General features: G+C 41.2%; 2 protein-coding genes across 2 annotated transcripts in view; both read left to right on the top strand.

Moving 5' to 3' along the window:
- The first annotated feature begins 258 nt into the window (after positions 1-258).
- On the top strand, positions 259-1,387 carry LOC107296452 (methyltransferase-like protein 17, mitochondrial). Its single transcript, XM_015825802.1, has 2 exons — positions 259-418; positions 527-1,387. Exons 1-2 carry the CDS (start codon positions 297-299, stop codon positions 684-686), a joined length of 282 nt encoding a protein of 93 aa, XP_015681288.1. The 5' UTR covers positions 259-296; the 3' UTR covers positions 687-1,387.
- Positions 1,388-9,232: 7,845 nt separating this feature from the next.
- Positions 9,233-20,249, top strand: part of SLC39A2 (solute carrier family 39 member 2) — a 19,655-nt gene continuing 8,638 nt past the window's right edge. The window contains exons 1-2 of the mRNA XM_029286068.1: positions 9,233-9,513; positions 19,501-19,631. Coding sequence (XP_029141901.1) covers positions 9,399-9,513; positions 19,501-19,631 — 246 coding nt within the window. The 5' untranslated portion in view covers positions 9,233-9,398. The remainder of the gene's footprint in view (positions 9,514-19,500; positions 19,632-20,249) is intronic.

Genomic DNA, 20,249 nt, shown 5'->3' with positions numbered 1-20,249 from the left:
TACCCTATCCCCACATCCTTCTTTTTTTCCCAGCGTTTACATTCCAGTCAGTTTCAATTAGAAGTTATATGTGGTTGTCTCCTGATCATTTTCTGGACTTATTGGGGGGAAAAAGATGACATCAGCAATTAGTGTGTCAGTCTAATATTTCTGCTAGCTTTTCTTCCCTGGATTGTGAGAAGAGGGCCTAAATTTCTAAGATCATTCCCCCCTATGTCTATGTGTCTCTCCAGAATCCTCCACAGAAAATCGAGAGATTTTTTTTCTTGATCCTGGCCCGTGGATCAGGGGAGTCAATGGAGCCCTGGCCCCGCATCACCCAGCCTGTGCTGTGCCGCAAACGCCACGTCCACGTGCACCTGTGTTGTGCTGATGGCACCCTTCAGCATGCTATTGTGACTTCAAAGAAACATAGCAGGTAATCAGTTCCCCCTTGAGGCTATGGCTCCCTGGATCAAGGATTAAGAATGAGGCCTGTGCCCATGAATGTAGTCCCGGGGTCATCACCTGTCTTTACTTCTTGCAGGGATCTCTATCGATGTGTCCGGAACAGTAATTGTGGAGATCGTCTTCCTATTTCGACTCCAGAAACCGAATCCATTTTGGAGGACAAATCAACCCTCGAAGACCAGATAAACGCTTCTCAAAAAGTTAAAACTGCTCCTTGCCAGGATCAGAATGAATGAGATCCCTTCCGGCATACTTGTAAGGATTCCTTTTGGTATTCAGACCGGATGTCTATCTCAGATTGCTGATTTCCAGAATCTAAATTCCTTATGCGGTTTGGAGCTGTAGAGCCAAGTTGGTTAAGCTTTCTGCTTGGCAGTGCATGTATAATCCAGAGGATCAAACGGTGGTACCCCTCAACCGGGGTTCCATGGATAATGCTGATTTTCGTGGAACAACTTCAGCCAGTATCAGATGCAGTGAATTTAATTCAGCTGTTTTTCTCTTGGAAATAATAGCAAACCAATTCGGATCTCCAGGAATTTAATTAGTTGTGATGATGATGGTGGGCAGTTTGAACATTCTCACAAGGCACAGAGACAAACCCTTTGGTCGACTTCGTCAGTCTTGTGGTCTACAAAGAATTTGGATTACAGATTCCATCTCCAGTCCTTGGCTATGAGAGTTTGTTGGGCCTGACAAAGGCTTGGCGAGCACGAGGGTGCCAGAGTCTACACTGCATATACCTCTTTCTGGATTATTCCATTTGGATTGAAAAATGGGCTGTTTAAATCTTCCCATCCTTTAAAACATCATCTGTAAGATGAATTGAAGGTGATAAAAATTAGCTTATTACTTTTGCATACAGTAGGAGTGTGTTACACAAGAAATGCAGTAACACTCCCTTCCGGAGAAGAAGTAAAGGCCAAAATTATATGTGTCAGCGTGATATTTTTCTGTTCTGACACTTGGGTGCCCTGAAACTCACAAATATGTCTCCTACCTAATTCTGGATTACATGGAAAGGTTGATGAGCAGTTTCAAAAGCATGGGTTGGATGTTGTGGTTCCTTCCTTGTTCTGCCTTCCTAAGCGTTTGGCTAAAGAAGGGCACAAATGTTTTCTAACATTTTTTTAAAGAAGGCTTTAGTAGTGTGCGTTCAAATAAATTGGCTTGGAGATCCTGAGTGGAGAGGAAGTGGGAGGCAGTTTTGGCTTCAGGCTGATGCAAAAGGGTGTGTGCTTATGACCACTTAATCCCAGCTCTGAAAAAGATGCTTAAGTAGGTTGAAATTGGAGAAGGAATCATATAGGAGGGATCCTGGGATTTAGTGGGTTTGGGATTGGTTACTTGAGGCATGCACCCAGAGGTCTATTTGGTGTTGTTAATACCAGTGATATTAACAAAGGAAATTGTGGATATTTTGCTGCCCCAGCAACTCATTATTATTGGTGCCGTACTTATAATTTTTATTACTCTGTTTCCTTCCATGTACATCAAGAGCTGCTGCACCAGAGACTGATTCCTTGTGTGTCTAATCGCACGTGGCCAAATTATTCCATTCTATATTCTGTTCTGCCTAGCTCAGGGGTAGGCCACCTTGGCTCTTTTATGACTCGTGGACTTCAACTCCCAGAATTCCTGAGCCAGCATGGCTCAGCTTGGAAACTTCTCCCTTTCCCCTCAGCATGGCTGGCTCAGGAATTCTGGGAATTGAAGTCCACGAGTCATAAAAGAGCCAAGGTTGCCTACCCCCGGCCTAGCTGGTTGAATCTTTCTGTCTCCAGTGGAGATGGTGCCCTTGGCTTCTCTTCTAGGGACACCTCTATTGCCTTCAGAGTACATCAGAAATCCGGCCTCCTGTTTTGCAATGAGGAACCTGGGTGATCTTTTGGTTGGGCCACCAAAATGCTCTATTCAACTTTTTCTCTCTCTTCCCCTCCGATCTCCTAGCCACACAAATCTCTAGTAATCCCTGCCTGAGTCTGGTTCTTATCCACTGTTCTTGAAGGGAGAAATTAGAGGTCCAGTTTCTTAATCAGGAGAGGAGTTCAGTTCTCAGAATTGCTGGCTTCAGGATCTCTTGCTGGTTGGGGAATTCTGGGAAGCTGAAGTCCACACATCTTAGATGTTGCCAAGCTTGAAAAGTTGCCAGTCTAGGGAGCATTTGATGCTTGACTGGATTACATTGGTGGTCTATCTCAGGGCTTTTCAACCTTTTCACCCATGGTACCACTTTTAGGATATGGCAACATCCGAGTACCACCAGTCGCCTAGCAAGGTGTCAAAAACTTGATGACCAAAAATAAAAAAAGGAAAAAAGTATAGGTAGTCCTCGACTTACAACAGTTCGCTTAGTGACTGTTCAAAGTTACAATGGCACTGAAAAAAGTGCCCCCCAAGCCACAGCCGAGCAAGACACCGGCCTGCCTGCCCGGCCGCGCTCTTCCTCCTCCGAGGTTTTCATTGTTGTGAGCATTTCTGTTTAGGATTGGCAGCGGGGGTGGGGTGGGGGGTGTTTGGTTTTTATTCCCCCCGTCTGCTGGGTGGTTGCAGCAGGTTTTGGTCACTTCACATGACCCTGGGACACTGTGACCGTCATAAATATGAATCAGTTGCCAGGCATCTGAATGTAAATCACAAGACCCAGGAGATGCTGCAACATTCCAGCTGATCAGCGCTTCTTCTGGGCTCAGCAGAAGCACCAAGATCAGCGCCGAGCTTCCACTGGTGCTTCCACTGAACCCTGACAGTCCCGAAGAAGTGCCGATCAGCTGGAAAGCGGCACTGATCCTGGTGCTTCCGCTGAGCCCTGACAGCCCTGCAGCTCCAGCCATCTCTTGCTCAGGCTTGTGCGGTGCTGCCACCGGTTCAGCTCATTCCCCTCCCCCGCTACCACTTTTCTAGGATGGTCGCGTACCACCTGCCAGGTGCCAATGTACCACAGGTGGTACCCGTACCACTGGTTGAAAAGCCTTGGTCTGTCTCACCCAGTGTTTTGTTTTTTTTTGTTTTTTTTTACCTAGGCAATTCAAATTCCAGTTAGCTATTGAGTGTGTATCTGGAGACCTGTTTCAAGTATTTGATGGCGTACTGTAGGGCAAAAAAAAGAGAAACTGGGCTAAAAAAATATTTAAAACTAATTGACCTGGGTTAAATGAAGCTAATATTAGCCTCTTTTTCTTTTGCATCCTTTTGGTCACAACTATTAATATTTGATAGCACTTAAAGGACTTTGGGGGGGGAATTATTTAATTGGAATCTGCCCCCCCATCAATCCTGAGATTTTTCCCCAGAGTCCTGAGTTAGAATGGCGCATAACAGCCATCAAACAGAAAAGAAAGAGCATCCACTGTGCACATGTCCAGTAGTATCTTGACCCCAATTAATTATCCATTAAAAGTCTGCTAATACGTTGCTGACTTTGATAAATACCAAAACTTATCAGCAGTTACAGTTGCGGTGTATACATTAGCCTGAAACTTGGCCACTGGACTAGAGCTGTGTGGTTGTTGATCAGACAAAAGGTAAAGTACATACCATTTAATTGCTTTGCCGAGTGTGATCTTTAAAATGGGCGTGATAAAGTTAGAGCAGATATCTCTGAGGGGGCTAGTGGGGAAAAAAAAACAACCCCTGACTTTTCAGTCTTCTGGGTGAGAGGACAGTTACATTAAAGGACAATGTTGTAGCCCCTGAAGGCAAGGAATTTAGTGGGGTCCTAAAAGACCTGCATGTGTCAATGCTCAGTAGGGCTTGGGGAAGTAGCTCTGTCCTAGGTTTGAAGAAGGAATGATTTGCTACGAGAGCAACTTGTAATACCACTTTACAATGCCTTGGTAAGGCCACACTTGGAATACTGCATCCAGTTTTGATCACCGCGCTGTAAAAAAGATGTTGAGACTCTAGAAAGAGTACAGAGAAGAGCAACAAAGATGATCAGGGGACTGGAGGCTAAAACATATAAGGAATGGTTGCTGGAATTGGGTATGTCTAGTTTAACAAAGAGAAGGACGAGGGGGGACATGATAGCAGTGTTCCAATATCTCAGGGGCTGCCACAAAGAAGAGGGAGTCAAGCTATTCTCCAAAGCGCCTGAAGGCAGGACAAGAAGCAACGGATGGAAACTAATTAAGGAAAGAAGCAACCTAGAACTAAGGAGAAACTTCCTGACAGTTAGAACAATTAACCAGTGGAACAACCTGCCTCCAGAAGCGGTGAATGCGCCAACACTGGAAGTTTTTAAGAAGAGACTGGACAGCCATTTGTCCAAAATGGTATAGGGTTTCCTGCCTGAGCAGGGGGTTGGACTAGATGACCTCCAATATCCCTTCCAACTTTATCATCATTAAATAGAGATTAGATTTTTTTAAAAAGCCCCAAATTATATGGGGAGAAATTTAAAACATCCACTGATGATGCTTTTTCTGGGAGAAAGGGGAAGAACCCAGCTAATTTTCCAATTAGATCCCCATAAGGGTGAAAGTTTTACCTTTTTTTCCCCACCCACAACACCTCAAAACAGCCAACCCATTCATACCTTTTTGGGAGAAAGAGCAGAAAAGAGAAAAGGACAACATACCAGTCTCCCATTGGCCCATCAGTGAACCGACACAGAATTTGGTTGAACCAGAACAAAATTACTGAAAGCAAAGCAAAGTCATCTTTCTAGAATGTCAGCATACTGGCATGACATGACTGAAAAATGATGCTAGACGAGTCTTTTCCCAACTTCAGCAACTTGAAGATGTGTGGACTTCAGTTCCCAGAATTCCCCAGCCAGCATGCTGGGTTTCTATAGGAGTTGAAATCTGTATCTGTTGAAACACTACTAACCTACGCCTTGTGCTTGGGGTGTGTGTTTTGCTGTCCATTTTGGAAAGTGTCTTCTGTCTTTTGTTGGCAAACATTTATTTGGAAGATACACTGCTGTTTTTCTGTAGATGAATTGTGAAGGTGTTTGCATTGCAATAACAATTTCGTAAAACAGGTTTGAAAAACACAGCGTCTTTTTTTTTTTATGCGAACAATTCAAAGTTGTTGGTTTTTTTTACTGTCTGTGTGCAAATATTACGTTCCAAAGGCCACACTTGCTACCTGAAGAACTGTGGAGCAAAGTAGGGGTAATTTTTAATAGTAAACTCTGTAAACTCTTATCGCAAAGGTGCTATACCTTTTATGTTTATTCTGACGTATGCCCAGAAGGCTATATATTATTTAATAAATGAGGCCATGCAGGTTGTTGCTGTCATTATCTTAAAAAGAGGCAGCTTTGGTATGAGTCCTAATGCTGATGGATTTTATGCTGGTGGAGCAGGTTGGTTTTCCCTTGAATTAAGAGGCAAGGGTCAAGCTTGAAGCTGTAATCCTGATATAGTTCTGCATTAATATAGTAATAGAGTTCTGTTTGCAGCCCATAAAACCAAAAGATTGGTTCTAAAAAAAAGTGACTACAGGTGGTCCTCAACTTACCACCACAATTGAGCCCAACATTTATGTTGCTAAGTGTTCTGTCCCAGCCTACAAGAGTCCTTGTTATGCTCACAAGGAGAAACCCTTCTTCCAACAAGCAGGCAGAAACCACAAGAAAAAAACCAACCCCTTTTTATCCTCACAGACCTGAGTCAATGTCCAAGGCAAACAAACACAGTCCACAGAAACTTGCTCCTCAACATGAACAGTTGCCTTCAGCAACCAGCACCTCCCACACCTTCCCTTTTATAATTCAGCCAAGGCGTGGCTTCCTAATCCCTTCTCCTTTGCCTTTGGAGCCGCCCCATTGAATTCCTCTGTTCTACTCACTTCTCTTGCCTGCGCCTTCGTGCATCCTGGATGTTTCCCAACTGTTCTTCACCACTGTTCAACTCAGGCTCCCAGCACAGCTGTGTCTCAGCTTGAGCGCGAGTAGAGGGGCCAGGCTCCTCGTCCAACTGTAAGTCTTGGAGCTCCTCAGAGCCTTCCTCTTATTCTAATGTCACTCCAGGCCCCTCCTCCTCATCTGATTCCTCAGACTCAGTTGCCGGATCCACAGGCTGGTGAGGAATCACAACACTTAAGTGAGAAATTTGTTAGGAGAGTTTTGCCCCATTTCACAATTTTTCTTGTCACATTTGTTAACTGAATCACTGCAGTTGTTAAGTTAGCAACCCGGTTTGTTAAGTGACTCTGGTTTCCCCACTGACTTTGCTTGTCAGAAGGTCACGATGGGTGATGATCACATGACCCGGGGACAGTGCAACCGTCATAAATGTGAGTCAGTTGTCAAACATCCAAATATAAATCGCCTGACCATCAGGATGCTGCAATGGTCATAAGTGGGGGGAAAATGGTCCTAAGTCACTTTTTTTCAGTGCCGTTATAACTTCGAATGGTCACTAAGCAAACTGTTACATCGAGGACTACCTGTATCCAGCTCGACAAACTAGTCATCAGCAGCTCACCTGCATGGTTAGATTCAGTAAAAAAAAAAAAAAAGCTATTCAGATCTGGATTGATTGATTGATTTAACATTGAGCCTCTAATAAGTTTTGGGCCAATCTGGTTCACTTGTAGAATTTGCTGCTGGTATCTATCCATCACCAACTGATTATTTAGCTTCTTCTGAATTTTTTTTTTGGGGGGGGGGGATCATGAAAAGTGGCTATTGCTTGTATACATTTGCATGAATGGTGGATTGTTGATTCGGGCTGGGAATTCCAATTTTTTTTTTTTAATCTGGCTGTTGGTGCTGCAATGGATCTTCACTGGCAGAATGCAATTATTCAGCTTCAGCAAGCATACTAATTATTGCGTTGGCTGCATGCATGTTGCACCAATCCTGCTTATGGAATATTTCCGGAGGAGAGGAGCAACTTGCTCATTCACATACCTAATGTATTTAGAAGAGGGGTACACGGGGCCTGCCAGGAACTGCTGCATTCCAAGTCCCATCTGTTGTGATTCCTCGCCAGCCGGTAGACCCGGCAGCTGTAGCCTGAAACCACATGGCCAGTGATCAAAGGTGAAGAGTATTGTTATCCCTTACCTATTTTGTAGGAGTTGGCTGTGATTCATTGAACAGGCAGCAGATTTGAAGTATCTTTCAAAGCTTCAATTGACAATACAATTGCTAACTTGAAAAAAAAACAAACCTATTTTGCAAAGGTGGGTAGTATAACTTTCAGGGCTATGTGCAATTTTTGCGCCTCTCCCCTCCACCCACCCCATGTATAAAATAGTTCATACAACAGTTAGCACAGACATGTCAAACACAAGGCCCGGGGGCTGGATGTGGCCCGTGAAGTGGTTTCATGTGGCCCGCGAAGCCATCCTGGAAACAGTGAGGGAACAGCCCCCGCTGCCTTGGCCCTGGCACAGGCCAGCTGGGAGCCAATGTACAATTTTGTAGTGGCCATCTATGCTGAAACACATTCAGTCTTAGCTCCACAAGGTCGTCTAGAAACAGCGAGGAACCAGCCCCTGCCACGTCGGCCCCGGACCATGCCTTGGTGCTTGCCCCGGTCCCACCCCCTTCTGCCAGAGACCCTCAGATCTGTCTTACTCCTGCCCAGGCCCCCACAGGCACCCTTGACGCGAACAATGTAGAGCTGGCCATGCCCACCCAGTAGGCCACACCCACTCCATCCACGCCCACCCAGTAGGCTGCACCCAACCTAGCCACACCCCGAGGGCAACCGCAATGCTGATGCGGCCCTCAATGAAATTGAGTTTGACCCCCCTGAGTTAGCATATCTAATTATTGCCATTCTCACGGTAGCCTTTGCTGCCTTCTGAAAAAATATTAAGGCCAGTCCCAGCCACTCAAATTTTATCCTTCCTGTCATGGTTTCAGTCTTATGTTGAATAATTCCACAAAGTATTCTAGTTAGCAATATAAGTACGTGCGCTGGATACATGCCAAGCTAAGTCATGGGTTGCTCTGTGCTACTTTGCTGAATACTTTGTAGGGTTCAGATTTTTCACTAAGCAATCGTATATTACAAACTATACCAAGTTCACATAACATACCGAACCAAGCATACCTTAGTATCCCGAATCTGTTACATTATCTGAAGAACTGTTGGGACTTGTACTTGGTATAGTTTGATCTGTTGATTTCTGTCCATTTTTTTCCCAGGAATGTAGACTGTTTATAATCCTTTGTGAGAACTACTTTGAAATTGGATGCATTGCATAGTAAATGACATGACTCATGCATTTATAGATCCTGATCCAGTTGGAGATCAGTTCAATTTTTTTTGTTAAGTCAACAAACTCCAATTTTAATTACTTTTTTTTATTGAAAATTTGAGGTGGAGCCTTTTGTCTACTGCTACTGTGGCCCAGTGACCTTAGGTTTATGAGGAAAGATTCCCTGACGGGCTGTTTCCTATAAGTGAACCGTGGTGTATTAATGTTTAATAGAGCAATTGGAATGGGCTGGGACATCCAAATTGGTGGGAGGTTCCCTTGTGGAGTATCAGGGTGATTATTCACAGAGATCCAGAGAAGTGTTAAGAACTGGAGGAAGATGGAACGGAAGCAAGCAGAGGGGAGAAGGACCTGGTGAGAAGGGGTCAGAAAAAGGAAGAAAGATGGAATAGAAGCAACAAGGCTTGCAGAAAACTAGGACAGTGAGAGAACAGGAAGAAATTTGGAGAATGGTAGTCATTTTGTAGTGGAGCTAAAAAGAGACTGAAGGTAAAAAAGAAACCAATACAATTTAAATTTTGCTGTGAGTGGAGGTGGACTTCATGAGTGCACAAGTCTGGATGTCTTTCCTTGATCTTTGGTCTACCAAAGGAAGAAGGTCTGGAGAGTGAGAAGGACCCATTGGATTTCTTCACTCAAAACTCATTGGTCTGAGAAGCTTTAGGAACAGATTGGCCTGAGAAGAACCAAAAGCAACAGGAGGTGGTCCTTACCTGTTCTTCATTCTGGTGTCTTTTGCCCTAATCCTTCCGGTTGCAAAGATGGATCAGTTGCTGGCTGTGAAAATTGGCTGTCTGGCAGGAGTGCTGCTTATCACTCTGATTTGCGGCCTCATCCCAGCCCAGATCAAGTGGTTCCATATCAACATGGCCAGAGGTGAGAAATTTGCAGTTATCACGATTTCCAGTTAGGTGGGACTAATATAATAGAAAAGGTAGAGACAGCACCATAAAGAAATTGGGATTCATTTTTTGTCTCGTAATTTGTTAGGAATCAATTTGTGTCGTTTAGACAGGCCCTAATTTACCGTAGTAAGTTGTTTTTTTTTCCTCTTGGTGAATCAGTATCCTTATTTTGACTGGGTGCTTAGGATAAACATTGGCATGTAGGGTGCCTTATAAATGATAGGATTATAGGTTATTACTTTTCAGACAGAGGAGCACAACTTGAGGTTCTATGACTTAATAAGCTTTCCCACAGCCTTTAATTTAGCCTCAGTTACCTTTAAGTGAAGATAAGTTATTGAAAACTTCCAACGAGTCATATTAAGCATAATTAATTTTAATAAGTTAAGGCACTGTTTCTCAGCTTTAAGATGTGTGGATGTCAACTCCCAGAATTCCCCAGCCATGATGTATTAGCTGGGGAATTCTGGGAGCTGGAAGTCCATACGTCATTGTATTAGATGTGCCGTATTGAAGATTCAGAGTAGATATAAACCCAGATTGTGTTCAGAAATATCTTTATGGGTCTCAGCACAAGAAGCATTTTATAGAAAAAAAATCAGCAGTGAACCTATTGAAAATTGTCAGAACAAGAGAATGGAGAATATAAGATGAAATCAAAAATCAATTTGACTACAGATTTGTTTGTTTGTTTATATTTGTATGGCCATCTACTCGCTCTCAGTAACTTCTGGGTTGCTTACAAAAATAAAAACCCAATATACAAACAATAAAAAAAATAGTAATCACTCACCTCTCCTGGTGACAACAACCGAACAAGCCACTTGATGGACACCATCCTTTTCTGGGTTCTCGTTGGCAAAACCAGATCTTCTGAGTCTTGCAAAAGACTGTTATAGTGGGGGCCAATCTAATCTCTGCAGTGATGATGTTCCAAACGGAGCCACCACAGAAAAGGCCCTGCAACATTCCCTGCCTCCCCACTCAGTTTTCAATGTATTTCATATGTACAGTTAAGAGAAAGATTTGAAACATATAATACGATATTTGGAAATTGAACAGCACAAGGCAGGATTTGAAACTGTACACATTTTATACAAGTACAAATGATGAACACGTAATTTCTAAAATGTGTATTATTATTTTTTTGAAACTTGGAATGGGAGAACAAGTGAAAAACCTATGATTAAAAAATGGGATAAGAACTTTGGACATAATATTCTGATGGAACAATGATAAAATATGTGGCTGAATGGACTGAAATTAACATTATATTGTAATTTAAAAGAGAACTTTTCTAAAATGGTATACCGTTGGTGTACGACTCCATAAAAATTATCTAGAGTGTATAAAAGTACTTCTAACCTATGTTGAAAATGTGGAATAAATGAAGGATCGTTGTGTTTTACTTGTGGACTTCCAAAAAAGCCAGAAGATTTTGAGTTTAAATGCATGTAGGCGATATAAAGAATTTTAAAGCTTTATATTCATTTGAAATGAACTTTTCATGTTGGGTCTAATGCATAGACAATTAGAAAAGAATTCCAGAAGATTTTTTTTATATATATGATAACTGCTGCGAGATTATTATAAGGAACCCACAATGGAGAAATAGCTGGTGAAGGTGACAGAATTAGCAGAGATGACAAAATTGACTTGCTTGATTAGAGAAAGGACAATAATTACATTTATTGGTCACTGGAAATCAAATAGGGAATTTTTGTTGAAAAAGAAAAAAAAAAAAACTTGCGATGTATGGATTTGATGACTAGAAAAAATTGTATTGTTCATACCTTTTATATATATATATATACCAATTATATATAAAAATTGTAATTAATTTTAATTCTGTTGAAATGTACATTAAACCCTTTGTCATTTTTTTCCTCCTGGCCCTTCCCATTTCTTTGTCTTATTCCTGCCTACTCTTTGGAATAGGCAACGTAGCGTTACTACATTGTTTTTCTTAACAGTTAAGTATCTCTCTATGTTAGAAAGAAATTCTTTATCAGCTTTAGTTTGGCATAGAAACAAACAACAAAAGAAGAGGATGGAAATGGAAGAAGGCATAGATAGATTAATATGTACGAGTTAAAATAACTAGAAGTTTCAGGTTTGCACAATCTCAAGCGTAAAAACTTGGATGAAGAACAATTGCATGTAAATGCAATCACAATCAACACTCAAACATTATACAAAGTGTAACCTTGCTTAACCCTGTGGAAGTCCAAATTTGCTGATCCAAATCCAGTACAGGTAGTCCTCAACTTATGACAAAATTGAGCGCAAAGTTTCTGTTGCTAAGCAAGTGAGTTTTGCTCCATTTAACACAATTGTTAAATGAATCACTGCAGTTGTTAAGTTCATAACACAGTTGTTAACAGAATTCGGCTTCCCCATTGATTTTGCTTGCCAGAAAGTTGCAAAAGATGACCACATGAAACTGCAATCGTCATAAATACGTGCCAGTTGCCGAGTGTTTGGATTTTGACCATGTGACCACAGTGCAATGGTCATAAGTGTGAAAACTGGTCATAAGTCATATTTTTCAGTGCTGTTCTACCTCCGAACGGTCGCTAAATGAATGGTTATAAGTCAAGATAACGGAATATTGATTAGATTTGAAATAAAAAGCTTGGAGCATTTCTTCTTCATTGGGTGTTGAAGTTGAGATGATAGTCCTATTTACTTCCTCATGCAAACACTATCCCTACTTTTATAGCCATCAACTTTCTAAGCCAGGCAGCCGGGAATCTTTTATTTCTCTTTTCAGAATAATAAAAAAGTAGCAAAATATCATTAAGCAAGAATAGCAAACATTCTGATTTCCTTACCTTTGTCCTCCTGATAAAAAACCTGGTTATACGTGCGTGTATGTGGCCTGAATTGAAGGAGTCTTTATGGGGTGTTCAAAGCAATTTTTTTAGTTCTAGAACAGGGGTAGGCAACCTTGGCTCTTTTATGACTCGTGGACTTCAACTCCCAGAATTCCTGAGCCACCATGGCTCAGCTTGGAAACCTCTCCCTTTTCCCTCAGCATGGCTGGCTCAGGAATTCTGGGAGTTGAAGTCCACGAGTCATAAAAGAGCCAAGGTTGCCTATCCCTGTTCTAAAAGAACAAATAGTGGAGAAAATAATTAAAGACACATCTTCCAGATTTAAAATTAGGGGGAAAAGGATCTCAGTCTTGAACAGTCTTGCAAAAAATAGTGCAAAATAATTAATAATAATAATAATAATAATAATAATAATAATAATAATAAAGCATCCTTGCTCTCATATCATGTAAAACAATTAGATTTACTGGGTTAACTCCTTGATGAAATCTTCCTTCTACTTCATTCAAGGTTGGTGGAACAGGGCAGGTACTATGTCTCAAGTCTTTCTACAATTATCACTTAGTGTGGGCTGTGCTGCTTATCTTGTCACCAGGCAGCCTCACCTTGTGCAAGGATTGGATGCCATCCATAAACAATTGTTCCCAAGTAGGCAACCATTGGAGCATGGTCTTGGATACACCGAGAGAAGCAAATCTATGCAGAAGTATCTGCTCAGGGCTTCCGGTTTGCCATTGTAGCTGCCATGGCCGCTGGAAGGTGAGCTCCATCTTCCGCGTTTGGTTTCATTCCACTGGGGGACCCTGGAAAGGGTCAAATGTTGCCATATAGAGGTGACGAGCAAGGAGGGGACCCCCACTTGATTGCGGGAGGGCGGCATCCCTTCCACTTGATCTGGGGCAGCCCTCCAAACCAGCAGAGGAAAGACCGGCCATAGCAATATGGCTCGGCACTAGGCTGCAGACAGCCGAGGTTAAACTTACCACCAGGCACCTTTAAAGCAACACGGATGAAACTAGGTGAAATCCGATCTTCTCTCTAAGATCTTAAGTATTTTTCTTCCTGTAAAAGCTGCCCAAAGTATCTTTTCCCCCTGTGAGGAGAGAGGGAAGGGAATTTCTATCCCACCCTCCAAGAATAGCGGCGACTGACTACCCAAGGGAGTTAAAGCACTAAAAGAATAACTTTAATCTAATTGGATTTATATGTTTCTGAAACTTGGGGACCAAAAGTTTTCTTATTTTCATCGAAGACTTTTGTTTTTATCTATAAAAAAGAAATAAAATTGGAAAAAGGACTATAAAAATTTTGGGCTTAAAAAACCTTAAGCGGGATCGGTAACATCTTGTGGCGAAGCTTGGTATTACAACTTGTTATTGCCTAAAGGAGACTTGGCTTGAAGCCCAGACTACAGATAAGACTCCTTTAACTTTGATAAACATCACCTGTGAGACGTTCAGCTGTAAAGAGAACTTCTGGGTGGCATGGCTGGCTCCTTGAACTATGAATGTAAACCTTTATTGATTTTTAGAGCTGTATATGGGGAATTGCCTTCCTACTTTTTTATCTGAGGAATATTGGTCATTATTGAGATGATGAAATACCTTGGATTATAAAATCTTACTTGATAAATGACTTTTACTATAAAGACTACCTACAAACACGTGAAATAGAGGTCCCATACCCAGCTATAAAATTATTTTCATCCTCTGATTTCAAAGTCCTCAACGCACCATTAAGAGGAGATAGATGAAGACCAGGAAAAGATTCTTTCCATGTTGAAAGCAATACGTGAAACCATCCTTTCAGCTTGTGACGAAATAAGATTTTACAGAAAAGAACAAGATGTCAGCTTAGATATACAAACCCAAATTCCGACTACAGCTAAAGAACTAACAACACAGAAGGTAACAGAAGAAGTGGAACAATCATATACTAAGACAGAGGACTCAATTGACCAACAAATACAGTCAATGGAATATCCAGAAAAGGGACTGACAACACTGAAAATGGAAAAGACTTTCTGTATAAATCAGAAGAAATTTGAGGAGCAAGAAGAAGAACAGACTGAATGGAAGATAAACATATCAGGACAATTATGGGGATTTGGAATTATAGGGAGACGATTTAAGGAATACAAATGAGCTAGCCCTTCCAAAAAATGGCAACTAAATGGTCTCTCTTATTCCAAACAATATATATAATAATAGAGGGAGATCTATTTGATGATTTAAAAACGTTGACATGGAAGGCTAGTTGGCAAAGAAAAAAAGCCAGAATAAGGCTGAAGAAAATTGGGGTTTTGATTTATCAGAGGGGCTTTCATATTACTAATTAGAAGGTCAAAGGGAGAAGTTGAGATAAGGGAAATTTTGGTCATTAAATTTAAAACATTTGGAAATTAGTTGAAAATAGGATGCTATTTGTTTAATACTTAAAAATTAGACCCAAAAGAAAAAAAAAATTATGAATATGTTTTATTTATTGATTAACTCAGACAATGTATATAATGAGCTTTGATTTATTAAAGGGGATTTGTTGTTGTTGTTAGTTGCGAAGTCGTGTCCGACCCATCATGACCCCATGGACAATGTTCTTCCAGGTCTTCCTGTCCTCTACCATCTTCTGGACTCCATTTAAGCTCATTCCTACTGCTTCAGTGACTCTACTGTATTATTAATTTGATGATGTAAGATGGGGGGAAATAGATAACTTTTAGGAAATAGAACAAGATTATACCCAAATAGATAAAGATGTGTATTTTGAATATTAGATTCTGTTATGAACTGAGATAAAGGAAACTTTAGTTACCTAAAATCTGGAAATTATAAATATCAAATGTTAAATCTGAATATTGATGGGAAACTAAAAATTGGGAAAAACCAATAACACGACATTGATTGAATGTAAAGATTGAATGTAAAAGTAATTAAGATAAGTATAAGCTAAAAATTATTAATAAATGTAATAATGATGTTTTTATTTAGATGATATAATAAGAACTGTATTAGCTTACATATGAGATAGTAGATATTAAGGGAAAAAGAGAGGAAATATTTGAGGTTGTAGTTTGAGATTTGTACTAAAGATTTTTGTATGTTACTGAACTATTGATTAACCCAGCCACCACGTTGCTTTTTAAATACCTAAATGTAAAATTAGAAAATTAATAAAAATATTATTAAAAAAAAGAAGAAGTATCTGCTCAGAGGAAGTTTTGCTTTTCCTTGTTACAGATACTATATCACAATATAATTAGTTGGGGCTTACGCAAGAAAGGTGGTCCTCAACTTACCGGTTGTTTGATGGGAATTCGAAGATACAACAGACTTTTAAAATGATGTTTATGACCCATCCTTGAAGTTACGACTGCCACCCATCCCAGTCATGTGATTGCATTTTGGGTATTTGGCAACCGGCTTGCATTTACAACCAGTTGCAATGTTATGTTGTCGTGTAACTGTGATTTGTGACATTTTTTTTGCCAGTTTTTTCTGGTCTGCACTAGCTGGGTGAGGCAGATTGGATCTTCAAGGAAACCTCATTCCAGAGGGAAGGTAGTGTGACAAGGGAGATGTGCTTCAAAAGTCCCGAGATTTGGCATTGTTTAATTGAAGGGACCTTGAGCACCCCACTCCTGCAGATGGAAACAGCTGGGCAGATACTATTGTGATCCCTCAAAAATGCAAGTGCTCTGTTGTTCTGATAGACTTAATATCTGATCACAAATTGCCATCTTACTCATTTGATCAGAAAAAAAATAATCCCACTTCAAAGGAAATATACCTTGATCTGCTGTTTAATAATAATAATAATAAAGTTGGAAGGGACCTTGGTCATCGATTCCAACCCTCTGCTCAGGCAGGAAACCCTACATCATTTTGGACAGATGGCTGTCCAGTCTCTTCTTAAAAACTTCCAGTGTTGGAGCATTCACCTCTTCTGGAGGCAGCTTGTTCCATTGGTTAATTGTTCTAACTGTCAGGAAGTTTCTCCTCAGTTCTAGGTTGCTTCTCTCCTTGATTAGTTTCCATCCATTGCTTCTTGTCCTGTCTTCAGGCGCTTTGGAGAATAGCTTGACTCCCTCTTCTTTGTGGCAGCCCCTGAGATATTGGAACACTGCTATCATGTCCCCCCTCGTCCTTCTTTTCGTTAAACTAGACATATCCAATTTCAGCAACCGTTCCTCATATGTTTTAGCCTCCAGTCCCCTAATCATCTTTGTTGCTCTTCTCTGTACTCTTTCTAGAGTCTTTTTTACATCGTAGTGACCAAAACTGGATGCAGTATTCCAAGTGTGGCCTTACCAAGGCATTGTAAAGTGGTATTAATACTTCACGTGATCTTGATTCTATCCCTCTGTTAATGCAGCCCAGCACTGAGTTGGCTTTTTTGGCAGCTGCAGCACACTGCTGGCTCATATTTAAGTGATTGTCCACTAGGACTCCGAGGTCCCTCTCACAGTTACTACTATTGAGCAAGGTACCCCCTATACTATACCTGTACATTTGGTTTTTCTTGCCTAAATGTAGAACCTTACTTTTTTCACCATTGAATTTCATTTTGTTAGATAGCACTCAATGTTCAAGTCTATCCAGGTCCTCCTGTATCTTAAGCCTGTCTTCTGGAGTGTTGGCTATTCCTGCCAGCTTGGTGTCATCCCATTGTGATTAGTATAATTTTACGCTTAATATATTTATAGCCCTTTAATTGCAGTGGGAATGTCTGTGGAGTGAGAACAAGGTTCATTTTGACCAATGCCTTTTCAGCTTAATCCTGGGCATGTTCTTTAGTCAGTAGTCTAATTCTATATTCAAGGCTTCCTTTTCCTCTTCCTCTTCCTCTTCCTCTCCTCACCTCTCCCCTGCCCTCCCCTCTCGTCTCATCTCCTCTCCATTCTATCTTTAAGGACTACTTATTCTACAGTGTTTAAATATGTTAGATTCAGGCTTAATATAAAAGTGTGCTTTCTTGCAACTAACAGGAAATTCTTTAAGAAAGATCACTAGAGCAGAGACAACCAACAATTGAAGATCCCTACACACACACACAAATACAAAAAAATCTATGCAGTAGCTTTCACAGGATCTTACTACTTTATCAGAATGATGATGGTGGTGTCAGACCATAAGCTTCATTCCTTTGGGACATGTACGTGACGTCGTGACACATGTAGAAAACCACAGTGTAGCTTGTACCATCCTCATGCTCTTTCCCACTTCCGACATATGCTGATCTTAATATGTGTATTATGTCATATGCATATTGTATATAATAAAGCTATATACCAAACTTTGAAAGTAGCAACCTACAGCTGTACTAAATCTTTATTTGTCTTTCTTCTTCTTCTTTTTTTCATCAACTTTTCCCTAAGGGCTATTTGCCAATATCATTGAAACCAGAATGGTATTAAAAGATTTTTCTGGTCTTTCTTTCAGGAGTTAGAGCAGTGGTGTCGAACCTATGGCACGTATGCCAGAGGCGGTACGCGGAGCCCTCTCTGTGGGCATGCGCCATCGCCCCAGCACACGTGGTCTCTAAAAGTTCGCCATCACTGGCCTAAGACCAGCCAGCCTGGAGCCGCCATTGGGGAGCCCACCATCCCACCCGCCAGAGACCCCCTGGATCTCCCCCAACCCTGCCCGGCTCCCACAGGTGTCCCTCCCCATAAGCAACATCAAGGTGGCCACGCCCACCCCGGCCATGCCCACCCAATCTGCCATGACTACTCCAGCTACACCCATCCAGTGGCCACGCCCACCCAGTCTGCCAAGCCCACTGTAGCTGCGCCCACGGAGTGGACCACACCCACCCGGCACCCAGCAATACATAAGTGGGTTTTGGGTTGCAGTTTGGGCACTCGATCTCTAAAAGGTTTGCCATCACTGAGTTAGAGCAATAGCAATAGCAGTTAGACTTATGTACCACTTCATAGTGCTTTATAGGATTCTCTAAGCAGTTTACAGAATCAGCATATTGCCCCCAACAATCTGGATCCTCATTTTACCAACTATGGAAGGATGGAAGGCTGAGTCAACCTTGAGCTGGTTGGAATCGAATTGCTGTAGCCTGCAATACTGCCTTCTAACCACTGCATCACCATGGCACTTATAAATCATCTAGCAGCCATTAACACAAAGCATGTACGTATGTAGCAAGTTTTCATTTGCTCCTCTGAATGCCAGTAATGGAGTTTATCTAGGTTCCAGTTAGTTATTTCCTATTTCAATAAAAGAGATCTTTTTCACAATCCTGAATTTTCATGTTGGACTACCACAAATGTAAATAGTTTCCACTTTTGATAACATCCTCACTGATGCAGATAGTCCTTGACTAGTCTCATCATTTAGTGACTGCTCAAGGTTGCAACAGCACTGAAAAAAATGTGACTTATGACTGGTCCTCGCACTTACGACCTTCGCAGAATTCCCATAGACGTCTGATTGTGATTTAAGCACTTGGCCACCAGCATATATTTACAATTTTGCAGCATCTCAAGGTCATGTGATTTGCAACCTTCGCATTTGGCTGCCAACGAGCAAAGTCAGTGGAGGAAGCCAGATTCGCTTAACAAGAGTATATAATTCACTTAATCACCCTGGTGAAAAAGCTTGTAAAACTGGGTGTGATGATGTGATGACTCACTCAACAACCACATTGCTTAGCAATAGGTTGTAGTCCTGATTGCGTTCGTAAATCAAGGATTACCTATACCAGGGGTAGGCAACCTTGGCTCTTTTATGACTCGTGGACTTCAACTCCCAGAATTCCTGAGCCAACATGGCTCAGCATGGAAACCTTTCCCTTTCTCCTCAGCATGGCTGGCTCAGGAATTCTGGGAGTTGAAGTCCACGAGTCATAAAAGAGCCAAGGTTGCCTACCCCTGACCTATACATTGGTTTAAGAACAAACATTGCTGCACTGTCCATGGTGCTGGAAATTAGGGGTGGGAATGCTTGATGCATTCAAGTAGATGATCACCAAAACAAATATCAAACAAACAATAACAAACAAAACATAACAAACAATATCACCAAAACAAATCACCAAACAAATCACCAAAACAAACCTACCAGGGCAGGTAATCCTTAAATATCTTTCTCTCTTCCATTTATTTTCAGGGAAGCATCGGCGCATCCTCAGTTTTATTGGCTGCTTCGCTGCTGGGGTCTTCCTTGGTGCTTGCATTATGCACATGGTGGCTGATGCTCTGGGAGACATTGAAACAGAAATAAGAAAACGACAGCACGTGGTGAGTGCTCTAATGAGAACCTAGATTCCCATTTTTGCCATCATGTGAACTGGATTGTGCTTTCAAATGCTGAAGTTCCACGATTCATCATTTCCTATTAGAAAAAAAAATAAGTCAATGTAGGACAGGAAAAAATTCTGATATTCTGCAAGTTTCTAATTTACCAATTACTGTACTTCACTGATCCCCTCTGCGAGTCAATGTAATAATCTCCTTGGCTATTGTTTATTCCAGGGGTCTTCAAACTTGGCGCTTTTATGACTTGTGGACTTCAACTCCCAGAATTCCTCAGCCAGGCATGCTGGCTGAGAAATTCTGGGAGTTGAAGTCCACAAGTCATAAAAGGGCCAAGTTTGAAGACCCCTGGTTTACTCTCACAGCAAGAATTTTTTTTTTTTTTCAACAAAATTTTTATTGGTTTTATTTTACATGGTGGCAAGGCCATCAATTAATCAAAACGAAATCATATTTATACAATTCAGATTATTTCAATATAATTAACTCAGTTATACATATAACTAATCTATTATTATTTTAATATATCCTACTTCCCCTTAAGTCAATACTAATAACTCTATTCCTATACTCCTCCCACCCCCATCCCCACCTAACCCCCCC

This window comes from Protobothrops mucrosquamatus, unplaced genomic scaffold (genome assembly GCF_001527695.2).
Source record: "Protobothrops mucrosquamatus isolate PMUCROS unplaced genomic scaffold, P.Mucros_1.0 scaffold2806, whole genome shotgun sequence".
Lineage (NCBI taxonomy): Eukaryota > Metazoa > Chordata > Lepidosauria > Squamata > Viperidae > Protobothrops > Protobothrops mucrosquamatus.
This window is presented reverse-complemented; position numbering and strand designations above follow the sequence as displayed.